General features: G+C 35.4%; 1 protein-coding gene and 1 long non-coding RNA gene across 7 annotated transcripts in view; both read right to left on the bottom strand.

Moving 5' to 3' along the window:
- LOC121262410 overlaps nucleotides 1-16,518 on the bottom strand; it is a 168,335-nt gene that overhangs the window by 37,679 nt on the left and 114,138 nt on the right. For all 6 annotated transcript variants that reach the window (XM_041164887.1, XM_041164886.1, XM_041164885.1 and 3 more), the window contains 4 exons: nucleotides 10,297-10,427; nucleotides 10,035-10,266; nucleotides 9,393-9,416; nucleotides 7,609-7,655 (listed from right to left, as the gene is read on the bottom strand). In XM_041164887.1, the coding sequence (XP_041020821.1) occupies nucleotides 7,609-7,655; nucleotides 9,393-9,416; nucleotides 10,035-10,266; nucleotides 10,297-10,427 (434 nt within the window). The remainder of the gene's footprint in view (nucleotides 1-7,608; nucleotides 7,656-9,392; nucleotides 9,417-10,034; nucleotides 10,267-10,296; nucleotides 10,428-16,518) is intronic.
- Nucleotides 119-2,087, bottom strand: LOC121262427. Its single transcript, XR_005940101.1, has 2 exons — nucleotides 1,790-2,087; nucleotides 119-419 (listed from the first exon to the last, which is right to left on the bottom strand). It is a non-coding gene; the product is annotated as an uncharacterized LOC121262427 (long non-coding RNA).

A 16,518-nucleotide genomic window follows, 5' to 3' on the forward strand; every position in this document is an offset into this window, starting at 1 on the left:
TGGACACACCTAGTCAAAAGTTGATACTATAACCAAAAGTTTAACATTCTAGCCAAATTTTGGACTTGGCTAGAATTCTGATTTTTTTTTTCCCACTGAACACTGAAGAAATTTGATGGGTACCAAAATGCCGCTTACACAGTTCTGTACAAATTTGGAACCCAAAACTGTTCCCTCATCCATACATTATGCAACTGAAGAGTGCCTCATATGCACATCAGGTGCCAATAAACAGAAGTCCAAATACAAATGGATACGTATGTTAAAGATGCAAATTCAGTCAGTGGTGTAGGAATGATAGACCAGCAAAAGAGTACCAAGACGAAACTGGCACAGGCACCGCTTCAGGCTGGGCAGCCTGATAATGATGTGTCTTGTCTTTCTGCAGTAAAGCATCAGCAACATATGTGGAGTATAAACTATCCACTTGATCAGTTTCTGTCCCGCGTAAATTGGCACTCTCGATTGGGTGCATTCCACCAATAGGATAAGAACCTGATGAAACACCATAATGATAACCAGTAGCAGATGTTGCAGTTGCAAAAGGTACAGTGGATGGCGTTTCACGTCTAGCACCAAGACCATAAGCATGGTACTCTCTCATTCAAGTAGAGAGAATCCGCCTGAACAGTCTCTCTCTTTTTGGGGACAGCATTTATATGTAAAAGGTCAGGCTGTCTTAGAAGGTGCTCTCCCTGAGGACCATAAGCTCGATAGTCCTTTCCAGCCGGGTAAAAGTCCCAGGGAGTCTCTTCTCTTGGTAGAGTTGCCATGTCTCTGTATACAAGACGCTGATGATCCCTTTCATAAGATGGCAACTGAAATCTACTAGAATCACTATTTGTATAAGGATCCCTAGCAAGTGTTTCCTTCTGATAACGGGGCCACACTTCTCTTACTCTTTCATGAACTTTCCTGTCACCAACTCTAGCGACTTGAGGAAAGTAGACATCAAGGCTCCATGGAATTGCATCCAATTCTTCAGATATTCTGATTCAATTAAATTGGAAGAAGTAAAAGTTCAAAAACTTGAAGAAAAAGGAATGCATTATGTATTAGTGTACATGTGTACTGCCAAAATTGTTAGTGAAAATAAATCAGAGGAGAGAGAGAGAGAGAGAGAGAGAGATCCCCAGAAGCACCAATTTATGTGCAAGCTCGATAAATTATCAGGCACATCAATCAAAATAAGGTCAACACAATAAAAAAAGTAAGTTACCATCTTTACATACTGGCTTCCTCTCATCTGTGAAGGCTTGGGTTCAGCAAATTTATTTCTAACAAGAAAAGGGTAAACTTTTTTATAAGTGGGAAAAGGTTAAATCAAATATGTCCATCAACATCAACTGTTATCTAAACCATAATTTTCAGTTGTCATCCTCTTTATCTCCTCCCAGAATCGGGAATTGCCACATAGTGAAAGAGGTGAAGCAAGGGAATTCTAATATCGAAGGGATCAAGGACTTCCTGGATCAGAGTTCCATAGGAGTCAGAAAGCAGTTGCAAAATCCAGTCGGAATATGTGCTTCTTCCCAGTTTCAATAACAAATGGATTTGAAAATATGGAAAATTTACTTGAAACCTGCTCCATTGGTGCCTGTTTTGGAAGAATTGACAGGGGTGCCTGTTTTGCTGTAAGATCATCTGATCTCAAAAATCTATTCGATATCTTTAAAGAAAGTACTAGAAGTGGAAACATAGAGTGGGAGGCTTTTTTGCTGAAAAGCTATCCAAGAATTCAAGAACTAGAAAGACATATGAAGTGCAAAAGAAAGACACCCAGCAAGACAAGTGAGAATCTAAGTAATGCATAGGAAGCTCTACCGTCAAATATAACTCTAAAAACAACAGCATTTATGTTTGCTCAGTCAATTCCAATCTCAAAATAAGCAGCACTTGTACAACTTGACCCATCTATCGATTAAGCCAACTAGGATGATAAATATACCTCATACTAGATCATGGCATGCCCTCCTCACCTCCATAGTGTGCTTTTGCACACACTGCCTTTATATTTACTTAGGTCAACTTCTTCCAAAATGGAGAAAATAAATTAACTTTGATCTAGCAGACACCCACAATAAATAATCTTTAATATCACAGCAGCCCTATCTTTTCACTTCCTTTTGCTTTTCTTTCCTCATACATACTACTTAGGTACTTCATATAAAAAGAAAGCACCAATAAAGTTATCTTCACAGCTCTAGCACTGGAAACTATGCTATTTCTTGCCATGAATAGTCTAAGTGAGCAATACAACAATTTGAATACTGCCTAACGTAGCCAATTACTTTTTAATGAATTGAATATCATCTAATGTAGTTCAATATCCCTATCAAAAAACGCAGTTAAAAAACACCATCACACAACTCTTTTTTTTTTTTGGGGGGGGGGGGGGGGGGGGGAATTCGAGAAAGGAACAATTTCCATAAACTCCTTTGTTTTCCCTTCCTATCCTCATAGATCTTTCAGTGACTTTTCTGGAAATACACCAAAAAAGTAAACTCTGTACAGTTATTATCGATAGAAACATTATTTCCAGTCGGCACTCTTGTGGGGGCTCGCGCATAAGGACCTCGAAAAAGCATAATGCCCTAAGAATATCGACTAAGTCTAAACTAATTCAAACTCCAAATGCCCTGAAAGCCATCTCAATTTTCTCCTTTAGAAACTCACATTAGACAAACTACGTACTTCTACCAAGATAAAAACAAATAAATAAATAAAAACAAATATAATATGTGGGATGATAAGAAACAAAAACTTTTTTATTAATTATAAGTTCAATTACGACAATGAATTTGAAGATTGTTAAAAGTTTAAAAAAGCGTATCATATGAATTGATGGGGATAATAATAATAAAAAAATCTTGATACATTGTAACATTTATCAATGCCAAGATAGAATCTCATTTAATTTTAACTGTCTAGATAGATTAAGAATAAAATAAAGGTCATATAACACAATATCGGTAGCAATATCCCATAGGAAATGAAAATGTTTTCACTTAATTTTCAACTTCTAAAGGTCCCAAAATACATCTTTTAAAGTAAGAAGAGCACTTGCCTTTACATAAACCTTCTAAACAAATTTATTTATCGTACATGCAGCCGGAGGTCGACCAAAATTCAAACTTCAAAAGACTTACATGTTTAGGTAATGGGAAGAGATGAAAATTTTGTAAATAATAATGAAATAGTTTGTAAATAGTAATGAAATGATTTGAGTTAAGATGTTTTATTAGATTTTGAAAAATGAAAGAGAAAAAAATCATATAAAAAGAGAGATTTGAAAATAAATAAAACAAGCAATCATAATTAAACTATGTTTTATTTCACTAATATTAATGGGAATGACGAGTCCTCTGCCCTATTGACTTCAAAAGAAAAAAACTATTACCATGGGATTCACAAACTCTGCATTGAAAATGCGACATTAATCTAGCTGCTGCATGCATATTAAGGATGATCTTGATCATCTTCTTTAGAATTCTAAACCTTCCCATTGACAGAAAACAACATATTTATAAAAATAAAAACTTCTAATATCAAAGTATCATCAACGAAGCCTTTCATTAAAAAAGAAAAAGAAAAAAGAAATCAAGGAAATATCAAAGCCATCCCACTCAATTGGCTTTCCTTGTTTTTTTTTTTTTTTATATAAATTTTGTTTTCTCTGTGTTTAATAGTACATGTTAATGACAAAAATTGCACAACAGTCTGGAAAGGGAGAAAGAGTCATCTCCGGCCCGCTATAACTATTTGGGCCTCAATCGGTGTAGTCTATAACCCCCGGTGTGATCCGATGCTGCTGTGCGTATATCCATAACCGTAAATGAAAAATAAATGCTGAGAATGTAAAAGAGATAGAAACACACATATTTATGTGGTTCGGCATAAAGCCTACATTTACAGAGATTTTTGGGGAGGGTAGAGTCTATTATAATATACTTTTTTACAGTCTCTCATGGTCTCTCATACTCTCTGTATAATGGAGATTAAAAGCTCTACTTTTCTGGTGAAGATCTCGTCGCTAGAGCTCCTCTCCTGAGGTTGAAGAAGCTGAAGACGTGGTTGAAAAAATTTCTCTGAAATCTTCTAGCCGTTTCCTTTATCCCCACTTTTCATGTGCCCCTCTTTTTGCGTGTCCTAGGGAGTGGTGAGGATTTGCTGCCTTCCCTTACGTGTTTGACATCTTCCATTCATTTCCGTTTTCTTCTTTTCCTTTCCGTATGCACTTCCCTTCCTCCTGACAACTTCTCTTTTTCGTTGTCCCCTTCTCGTCTCCCATTCCTCTCTTTTGTCTCTCGTTCCTCTCTCTTCTTTTGTCTTCTAGTAGTGAGACCTCCCCTTGGACTGGGCCTAGTAGGCTCAGTTTGGGTCGTGTATATTTAATCCATTCCAGTAATTATAATGAGAGAAAAATTAGTGTTATTGATGAGTGTTAAACACCAATTTTACTTGTTCCAAAATTTAACCTAATGGAAAAATATATATTTAATTATCTATTTGTATCTTAACAACAAGCATTAAGTGTTGCTAAAAACACCAAAGTTCGTATCGAATACTAATATATTTAAACTATCTAGTGTGTTAAGACGTGGGAGAATATATAAATATATATATATTTATATATATAATTGGTTGATTGCAGACTGCAGTTACGGATTATTACATTCAAATATTAAAATTCATGGTTTTATAAGATGGGAATAGACTTAAGCCTTTCTAGAATAACCATTGAGCTGTGTCATAGTGATTTGACTCCCGAAGCCAATGTGTGACAATATTAAAATCATGCTAATTCCAACAGCTTTGGTGTACTCAAGACTCCGTGACAGAACGTCTTCGTCCTAGTTTGAATTAAAAACTCATCTCAACTTCATCATTATAATTTTTTTAAATTTTCACACAAAATGTAATAAATAAATCAATCTTTTCAAATTTAAAAAAATAATAATATTAAAAAATAATATTATAAAAATATTTTATTATATTATTCACAAACCATCTCAACACATCTTTGAATCCAAACAAGTCCGTAGTCTCACAATTACATTCTCCAAAGATGGGGAACTCGAAGGAATAAGCTCCAGAGCATAGGAAGGTGTTTTCTTTCCACAAATGTGCAACTGTAAGCATAGATAGACGCTTCAGCACTAGTTGCCTTAATCGTGTGACTATCATAGCTTGTTTTTCTCGATCAAGAAGTTCGTAAGCTGGGAATACTTTCTCCCAGCCACAATTAGATACTTCAAACTTTAACAGATTTGGCAGTCTTGTAAGAAATGTCGCAGCAAGACCTGAAAACTGGCCATTCATCAAGTTCCATTTCAGTTAGCGTAGGGAACACAAAATGTCCGATTGCTCTATCTTTTTCTGCGACTCTTTCTTTCGTCCCTGACCATTAGGGATGTACAAGAACTAACCAAACCTGTCGCAACCGACTGGAACCGGCCGGAACAGGTGAAGAACAGACTGGCGTGCAACAGTTATTTGCTCAAACCGAAGTTGGCCAGTTTGGTCCTGGTTTGAACCATTGTCAAACTGCTGAACCGGCCGATGGTATATTAGTTTAAGTGGAATGGCGTCGTTTATGCTTGTAGTTGTGTTTTAAACACAACTGAAACAATGCTGCGTCATTTTAGTCTTAACGTATAAAAAAAAAAATAAGTGGAACGACGCCGTTCGATTTAAAACCAAACGGCGTCGTTTCGATATTATATCGTCTTCTACCTCCCTTCTACTTCTCCGATTGATTTTCAGTTTCTCTCATCCTCTCTCTCTCCTCTGCAACTCTCTCTCTCTCTCTCTACTCTCTCAGACCACCATTGCTGTTAGCTCAAATCGAGAACCAACCGTGAACTGCCAGAGTAGATACGACTAGTTTTTCTCGTCTCCATCGACCGGTTATGGTCGGTTGCTCCTCCATATTTACTCTCGTCGATCGGTTTCAGTCTTGCCCAAAAACCACACCGAAGGCTTCGATTTTGACCCCTACTGACCAGGAAGCTATTAAGGCACATGGCTCTTTACCATTTTGCCCTTCTTGCTTTTTAAATAGAGTAATGCTATTCATCATCCTATAATGTGTCATTAGATGATTGAAAGTTATTTATTATATTTTATTTGTGAATCTATCATTTAATGTCACCTTGAAAAGTAATAGAAATAAGAGTGCAAGAAAGGTGTTTGCAAAAATGCTTCAGAGTTGGATTCATTTCACGAATACATTTGAAAGGCTACAGATTTCTTGAATACAATAGCCTAATGACACTTTATGTTTGTAGACAATTCTCAACCAATATTACACACTCATGATTGACACCTCAGCATTGTACGAGCCTTATAGAATCATCTGCAATATTCCTTTGTGCAGAGTTTGTTAGTGCATCTGCTGCCTTGGAGTCGTGTTGGTTAGAATCCTGCTCTGAGGTGGAATTCGCTGGAGCAGATTGATGGTGAGCCTTAATACTCCTCACGATTTGGCGTGTAAACATCTTCTTATCATTCCATAATATGTAATTTTTCATTAAATCACTTCTAAGCCGATAAGATTCCATGGCATGCAAACACCTTGCATAACAAGAACCCCACAATTTTTGAATAGTGACATTCCGGCTCATAATTTCCAACTTATCCATCACCAAGCTCGGGAATAAGAGCTATAAAATTCGTCAGAAGAATGGTTAACACATGCCCCATCCCACACTGTAACAGATATATTTTAACTTGAGAGCTCTCGACTTTTTCAAATTAATAAAAAAAATATGTTCTATATATATAGTTTTTGTTTTACTTTTAAATAAAAAGAAAACTAAACAATTCAAATAAGGACTTTTATTCGTTTGTTCAAAATAAATACATTTCATCATGTATTTGTAAAAGTGACTTTCAGTTTGGCCTTTAAGTTGGCTTTTATTATGTCATGATGTTATTATAAAAATAAGAAAAGAAGTGTTAAAGCCGTAAAGAAATTCTACAAAAGAAAACTGATAAATTGATGTGATTTCATATAATACGTTAGATATATTTTATACTAAAAATAGTTTTGGTATATTCTTCTTAAAAAAAATACATATATATTTTTATGAACCTCATACTCAGAGTAAAGAAATTTGAGTATTTTTCTATTAATGATTAGTATTATAATTAAATTTATAATTTAGAAAGATTAGTTAACTAAATTTTATAATATTGGAATGTAAAATTTTCATTCACTTTCATGAAAATGATGTCAGCCTCTACGTCTTCTACCTAAATGTGAAAATCTTAATAGAGCTAAATAATTTATAGCGTCTTACCTTAACTTTCTCGCATTCAAGAATCCGCATCTCTTTCAGCATCGACCATTTTGAATCATGCACTCCCTCGAGTCTCTCTAAATTTTCAAGACATAGAGAAGTTACTTGAGGGAACACCAACGTCATTTCTACTGCTTCTCCTTCTTTAGCCGCAACAATTTCCTCCACCCCACAGTCATAAATCTTAATTTTCTCCAATTGCTCGAGACATCTAACAATCGAGGCTGGAAACAAACTTTTCAGACTCACACATTTCCCAACAATTATTACTTGTAGATTTTGAAAGCTGGGAATTGTTTGAGCGTCTTTACTCCATACATGCTTTATTTTGGGTAGACCATACAGATCCAGTAGTTTCAAACTTGGGAAGCCAACCTGCAAGATTAAAATCCCTTGTTTCAATTAAAGACAGGACATACCAGAGCAAAGAAAATTGGTTTGTGGAGATGCAGTTCTATTGCTGAAAATTTTAAGAGAGAGAGAGAGAGAGAGAGAGAGAGAGAGAGAGAGAGAGAGAGAGAGAGGTTGATTGGATTATTACCTCTTCAACCACGAAAAGAGTGCCTCCCTGCTCATGCAATTCTTTGGACGACGACGATTCCAAAGTATGCACCCCTTGAAAAAACCACTTGAGTTTTGGTAACCCATAAAGTCCTAGACAAATTAGGTTGGGGAATGAAAGTCTCGTTGTTGGATCTGTCCCGTCTTCTCTCTCGACAATTTCCTCTAATACCCCACAACCTGTTATTATGAGAGACTGCAATTCCTGGAGACTTGTAGCAATCGAGGCTGTTGGAAACAAACTTTTCAAACTCTCACACAATGAAACATCAATATGAAGTAGTTTTGGAAAGTTGTACATATCGCGTTGATGGGAGTCCTTGATGTTCCATATAATTTCCAACTTTTCCATTTTAGAAATTTTCAATATCCCAAGCTCGGGATTGGCCTCTGTTAAATTCATCGCAACATTGAGTTTCATTTAAGATATCACAAAATACATGAACACAGATAATATATTTTACCATCTCCATTACTAGTAGTTAAAATAATTAAATTAAAGAGACGGAACTTGAATTCTATCATAATCGTAACTCCCTATTCTCAGAATTTGAACTGAAAATTTTTTTCTTGGTTTCATTACTCAACAAGCAAACTGGACCTCTTCCTTTTTTAATTTGTTTTTTCTTGCTTCTTTCTTGGCTTTTGAATCTCTAGTGTAAAAATTCTATTTGAATTTTGAATTGGATTTATGGTAGGCGAAGAGGGCTTAAAATAAAGAAATAACAAAACAAATTTAAAACTACTATTTTTATAATTTAGCTAAACTGATAGATAATCTAATGTGATTGGCTAAAATAATAAAAAAATATGTAAAAACTTTAAATAATGAAAACCATGATATATAGAATATGGAGAACTGAGTATTATTTTAGTAATTATCATATTATGATTAAGTATACCATTTAAAGAGATTAATTAACTAAATTCATCAACTTAATTAAAGACATATCAAAATGATTTTATACTTTTGGGATGTAAAATTTTCATTCACTTTCTACGTCTTATACCTAAATGTGAAAATCTTAATAGAGCTAAATAATTTATAATCTCTTACCTTATCCACCCAGAAAAGGGGTTGTTTAATTGAAATCTGAGAATACTGCCTCTCTTCAACTGTTTTTTCAAAATCACAAGTCCTAAAGCAAATAGTACCTCAACTTTCTCGCATTCTTCAATCGACATCTTTTTTAGCATTGGCCATTTTGAAATATGCAATCCCTTGTAAAAACACTCAAGTCTCGGTAAATTTTCAAGAACCAAAGAAGTTACTTGAGGGAACTCGAACACCAACATCCTTTCCACTGTTTCTCCTCCTTCAGCCTCAACAATTTCCTCCAGTACCCCACAATCACTAATTCTAATTTGCTTCAATTGCTTAAGACAAGTACCAATCGAGGCTAGAAACAAACTATTAAGACTCGCACATTTTGAAACATGAATTCTTTGTAGATTCTGAAACCTGAGAATTGTTTGGCGGTCTTTACTACATACACGCTTTATTTTGGGTAGATTCCATAGAAGCAAATTTGTCAATTTAGGAAAGGCAACCTGCAGGATTAAAAAAAAGGCACTTGCTTCGATTAAAGGCAGAGCAGAGAAAATTGGTTTGTGGAGCTGCATGCATGTATAGGTCTTGTCCGAATCTACCTTAATTCATATCATCTAATTATTACAAGTTTTTCAAATTTTTAAACAAAATACAATAAACAATCTAATATTTTCAAATCTAAAAAATATATATATTAAAAAATAATATTTTTATAATATTTTAATCAACTTTTAATTTTCATCTCAATTCATCGTTCAAAAAAAATCTCAATTCACTATTGAAACAATATTTTAGTGTCATATATAGTAATCTAGAATACATGTAATTAGAAGCGTCGTTAACAAATGAATAGTGCTACACCCATCGAGGTGTAGCTCGAGGATGGGTCCCGATAAAGTTAAATGTTTTTTTTTCATTCATTCTTTTATATCTTTAAATATTTAAAAAAAAAATCATAACATTAAAAGATATTTTCTTAAGCATTAAATTAAAAAAAAAAATTGTATAATACTTATATAATACAAGATTATATTATCATTACTCTGACATAAATGAATTGTGAACGACCAGTTCCATTGCTGTAAATTTTGAGAGAGAGTGGTTGATTGGACTGTTACCTCATTAACCCCGAAAAGTGTGCCTCCCTGCTCATGTAATTCCTTAGATGACGACGATTCCAAAGTATGCACCCCTTGGAAAAACCACTTGAGTTTTGGCAACCCATCAAGGCTTAGCGAAGTTAGGCTAGTGAATAAAATCCTCGTTGTTGGATCCGTCCCGTCTTCTCTCTGGACAATTTCCTCCAGTACCCCACAATCTCTTATCTTGAGAGACTTTAATTGTGTTAGACTTGTAGCCATTGTGGCTGCTGGAAACAAACTTTTCAAATTCTCACATCTGGCAACATGTAAATTAAATAGATCTGGAAACCTGAAGATCTCTTTACTCCAAACATGCTTTATTTTGGGCAGACCTGCCAGCTGCAAGGTTTTCAAACTAGGAAAGGAAAGCTGCAGGATTAAGTCTATCATGTTAGTTAAAAAATCAAGATTTCAGTGCTTTGAATTTGAAAATAGGCAAAATTAAACAGGGGAACAAGTGTATTATTAGCTATAATTTTTTTTTATTGGACCAATTGTTGAGAATTAAGTCCCAACTAATTTCGAGGATGCACATATCCTTGACAAAGCTTTTTATGTGTATTTCATCTTATTTTTGTTTTCAAATTTAACTTTTATGCCCCAAGACTAAGTTGGCGTCTTCCGCCACAACCTAACAAAGGCGCATGCAATTATACTTTGGGCACAGGGAATGCCAACTAAATCATGTTTATGCTTATGGTGTGCTTGACACATGATTTACATGGACTTATGTTAATGTACCTGATGATGTAGAAGCGGCACCTGAAGATCATGGTCGTTGCCTTCCGAATTGGTTTCTCTTGTGCTTAAGAAGCTCATGAGCTTTGGAAGATCCATTAGCACCAAGGTTTGCAGTCGACAGAACACCTCTTCTATTCCGTCTTCTTCTTCTTTCACGAATATTGCTCCCACGTTGTTGCATCTTCTTATCTTCAATTCTTCAAGTTGTGAAAGGCCTCTGGCTATCGATGATGAGAAGATAAATCTTAATTTCTCACAGTTATGCACGATTAAAACTTTCAAGTTTTTTAAGGATGTCCTCAACTCAGGGAGATGCCAACTACGTAAGATATGGAGACGCTTCAGTTGTTGAAAATCTTCTCTATCTAATTCATGCAAGACACTATTAGTACTGTTCGACTCGTCTAGATAAAGATATTCTATCCTCTTTAGTAGCATTTTGATCCCAAAGTCCAATTGGGAGCTGCTCATATTCAGTTTGAAATGCAACGATCTTGAGAAGCCGGCCTCCTCCCCACGATACCAGAAATATAGACCCCTCATATGTCCAATGCAAATCTTGTATCTCTCAAGCTCTTTAGAAAACAAATCTTTCGGTAGATTGTTGGCATCTTTAATATCTATCTCTAAGGTGATCAAGTGTGACAATTTTTTTAGCTCTACAAAGCTAGCATTTTTTCCTTCATTATTGGGTCCTTCAACCTCCCATTGGACTTTGATGTTTCGCATATACAATTCTTCTAACTTGACCAAGCTTGACAAGACATTAGGAGGAATCACTTTAAGTTTGGAACAATCGGTCAAATCCAATAACCGCAAACCAATCAATGACCCTATTTCTCCTGGCAAGTTTGAAATGTCAGAACGAGCAAGACTAAGAATTACTAAAGTCTTGAGTTCTCCAATCCAATGAATATCTCCCAACTTACATCCATCAAGACACAATGTTTGTAGGTTTGTAAGTGGCAAAAGTGATGAAAGTTGTATATTTCTCAAACTCAGAACTTCGAGCTTGTCCATCCCTTGGAAGGAACTGCTTCGCGTTGTCAAATATCGAGATTCACACTGGACATAAAAGTATCTTAATTTAGGACATTCTATTTCATTGAGATATTTATCATGGATATGATCTCCACCATGAATAGAGAGCGCCTCGCATCTTTTTAGTGAATCGACATCTGGCCATGCTTTTTGCCCACCATCGCCTCTCATGACAAACATATTATAATCATTTTTTGCAATTATTGTAGCGACATGTCGAACAAGATCATGCATGTAAAATTCCTCGGAGCTATGTGGACTTTGTAGTAGCAAACAAGCATCTTGGAGATCTCTAACTGAAGTTTCTAGTCTATTTCTTGCTTCATCCAATGTATCAATGCCATGGAATAAACACAGACCGAAACCATATCTCAACAAGTCCTGATAGGAAATGTAGTACCCTTCTCGAGCACAAAGCAAAAATAGGGATTGGAGCTCTTTACCAACAAGATGTGTATAGCTCAGCTGTATACAAGTATATACAGGTAACCATATTTTTGTGTCATGTTCTGGATTGGCTCTTGTTAGTTGCACCAGGGCATCCTTCCAGGCTCCCGAATTCTGATTCTTTAATGCCCTAGAAACTGTTACAAGTGCAATAGGAAGACCTTGACACGCATTAGCTACCTCAATTGCTGTGTTTCGCAAGTCAAGATCACCTTTGACAGAATCACCCGCCATCTTTTCAAATAAGATCCATGCTTCTTCTTCTCCTAAAGTGTCGAGTTTAAAGCTGTTCTCTTCGTTGACCATCTCAGAAGCTAGTACATGTCGATCTCTGGATGTGAGTAGTACTTTGCATCTTTCGGAAGGAATAATTCCTATTTGCTCCAAATCAAGTCGCTTCCATATATCATCCAAGATAACAAGTATCTTCTTCTCCTTGTCTTTTTCTAACCTCGCCCGTAGATGGCCTGCTCTTACCATTTCAGTTTTACAATTAGGATCAAGCTTTAGATCTAGCATGTTTGCAATTTCTTCTTGAATTTGACTTAGGTTTGGGCTTTCCGTCACATTTGCCAGAGCCACCTCATCGAATAAGCTTTCTTCCTTGGCTTTCCTGAAAATTTCTTTCATCAGTGTACTCTTTCCAACTCCAGGCGACCCCCACACGCCGATCTTGTTAATATTAGCATCTCCCAATGCCTCCATAATTCTCTTCGTAATTGATATCCTCGAATCCAAGGTCATGTAATCCACGTTTCTTGGAGTCACCCTATCTTGCACAGCAGGACGATGGGAAACGCCGTCGACGAAGTTTCCTTCTTCAAGAAGTTTTGCAATATTACCCACCATCTCCTTTGCTTCCCGGCTCATCTGATGTCGTTGCTTCAAGTTCAGGCATGACACATTAGAGTTCCTCGATTCCGCTTCTTCTTCACCTCCACCAAGTTTCTTGATAATATCGTCCACCTTTTTCAACCACGTTTCTACATTATCTTTTATTTCATCGCCGTTATCTGAAGTAGTTTTAACCTTGCGTTCAACCTCTTTCTGAGCATCCCGCAGCGTCATTTCCTGATTCTTCAGATACTCCATGTTGCTCTTGTAGTGACATGAATAACATAGCCACCGTCCAACTGGTTGAACAGTGTACTCTGCGATTTTCGCTAAAATTGCAAGAACGATCTCCTCCATTCTTGTTTGCCACAGTCCGTCACCAGCTTCCTCTTAATTTTTTTTTTTTAGGGAATTTGTTTTTATAAAATTTTTAAACTCAAACAAACTGACGAAAACCAGGAAAAATATAGAAGTTGAAATTGCGATGGCAATAAAGCACGGGGAAAAACAAAGAAATAAGTTCGAGTACCTCTCCTTAGGACATTGATAGACCGGAGGCTGGAGTAAAGAGTCAATAGGATGAAGTTGGAAACCAAATTAAGCAAAGAGAAATGAAAACTAGGTGGACGGGGTTTTGAGACCAGACCAGAAACAGAGTTGGGAGTGGTATAATGCAATAAAGACGGATCAGTACTAAAATGAATCACGGAAATAGAACGACAACCCAAGAACGCATTGAGAAAGCTTTTTACCAAAAACCAGAAAAAAAAAAAAAAAAAAAAGAAAAAATAAAGAAAAGAAATGGCAATTATCAATATGCCAAAAGGCAGGAACAGAGAAAGGATGATCAACCACTCTCCGTTACTCTTTCACAACTTTCTTCGTTAGGCCCTGATCCAGTCAAGCTCTGTGCTGAAAGTTCAATTTCTTTTTTTAACATAATTACAAGTGTGAAAATGCAAATATTATGGAAGAAATATGACACAGATATTTGTTTTTGGGGGTCAGAGTCTGAAGAACTAGATCATCACATATGTATCTAAACTAACTATTGAACTGTGCTAAATCTTTAAAGCAAACGATGCGGAAAAAACAAATATCATATATATGAAAGAATTTAATTAAACATGATGACTCATAAATTCATACTTTTGATCTGGAAAATCATGATCGTACCTCACTTTAATTTTTTCCTCCTCGATGATCCGCAGAAACAGAGTTGGGAGTGGTATACTGCAATAAAGACGGATCAGTACTAAAATAAATCATGGAAGTAAAACGACAACCCAAGAACGCATTGAGAAAGCTTTTCACCAAAAACCAGAAAAAAGAAAAAGAAAAGAAAAGAAATGGCAATTATCAATATGCCAAAAGGCAGGAACAGAGAAAGGATGATCAACCACTCTCAGTTACTCTTTCACAAATGCGTCACTTTCTTCGTTAGGCCTTGATCGAGTCAAACTCTGTGCTAAAAGTTCAATTTTTTTTTTTTAACATAATTACAAGTGTGAAAATGCAAATATTATGGAAGAAATATGACACAGATATTTGTTTTTGGGGGTCAGAGTCTGAAGAACTAGATCATCACATATGGTATTTAAACTAATTAATGAACTGTGCTAAATCTTTAAAGCAAACGATGCAGAAAAAACAAATATCATATATATGAAAGAATTTAATTAAACATGATGACTCATAAATTCATACTTTTGATCTGGAAAATCATGATCGTACCTCACTTTAATTTTTTCCTCCTCGATGATCGCAGAAACAGAGTTGGGAGTGGTATACTGCAATAAAGAACGATCAGTACTAAAATGAATCACGGAAGTAGAACGACAACCCAAGAACGCATTGAGAAAGCTTTTCACCAAAAACCAGAAAAAAGAAAAAGAAAAGAAAAGAAATGGCAATTATCAATATGCCAAAAGGCAGGAACAGAGAAAGGATGATCAACCACTCTCGGTTACTCTTTCACAAATGCGTCATTTTCTTCGTTAAGCCCTGATCCAGTCAAGCTCTGTGCTAAAAGTTCAATTTTTTTTTTTTAACATAATTACAAGTGTGAAAATGCAAATATTATGGAAGAAATATGACACAGATATTTGTTTTTGGGGGTCAGAGTCTGAAGAACTAGATCATCACATATGGTATCTAAACTAACTATTGAATTGTGCTAAATCTTTAAAGCAAACGATGCGGAAAAAACAAACATCATATATATGAAAGAATTTAATTAAACATGATGACTCATAAATTCATACTTTTGATTTGAAAAATCATGATCGTACCTTACTTTAATTTTTTCCTCCTCGATGATCCGCAGAAACAGAGTTGGGAGTGGTATACTGCAATAAAGAATGATCAGTACTAAAATGAATCACGGAAGTAGAACGACAACTCAAGAACGCATTGAGAAAGCTTTTCACAAAAAACCAGAAAAAAAGAAAAAGAAAAGAAAAGAAATGGCAATTATCAATATGCCAAAAGGCAGGAACAGAGAAAGGATGATCAACCACTCTCGGTTACTCTTTCACAAATGCGTCATTTTCTTCGTTAAGCCCTGATCCAGTCAAGCTCTGTGCTAAAAGTTTAATTTTTTTTTTAACATAATTACAAGTGTGAAAATGCAAATATTATGGAAGAAATATGACACAGATATTTGTTTTTGGGGGTCAGAGTCTGAAGAACTAGATCATCACATATGGTATCTAAACTAATTAATGAACTGTGCTAAATCTTTAAAGCAAACGATGCAGAGAAAACAAATATCATATATATGAAAGAATTTAATTAAACATGATGACTCATAAATTCATACTTTTGATCTGGAAAATCATGATCGTACCTCACTTTAATTTTTTCCTCCTCGATGATCCGCAGAAACAGAGTTGGGAGTTGTATACTGCAATAAAGACGGATTAGTACTAAAATGAATTATGGAAGTAGAACGACAACCCAAGAACGCATTGAGAAAGCTTTTCACCAAAAACCAGAAAACAAAAAAAGAAAACAAAAGAAATGGCAATTATCAATATGCCAAAAGGCAGGAACAGAGAAAGGATGATCAACCACTCTCGGTTACTCTTTCACAAATGCGTCATTTTCTTCGTTAAGCCCTGATCCAGTCAAGCTCTGTGCTAAAAGTTTAATTTTTTTTTTTTAACATAATTACAAGTGTGAAAATGCAAATATTATGGAAGAAATATGACACAGATATTTGTTTTTGGGGGTCAGAGTCTGAAGAACTAGATCATCACATATGGTATCTAAACTAACTATTGAACTGTGCTAAATCTTTAAAGCAAACGATGCGGAAAAAACAAACATCATATATATGAAAGAATTTAATTAAACATGATGACTCATAAATTCATACTTTTGATCTGGAAAATCA

The sequence above is a fragment of the Juglans microcarpa x Juglans regia genome, chromosome 4S (genome assembly GCF_004785595.1).
Source record: "Juglans microcarpa x Juglans regia isolate MS1-56 chromosome 4S, Jm3101_v1.0, whole genome shotgun sequence".
Lineage (NCBI taxonomy): Eukaryota > Viridiplantae > Streptophyta > Magnoliopsida > Fagales > Juglandaceae > Juglans > Juglans microcarpa x Juglans regia.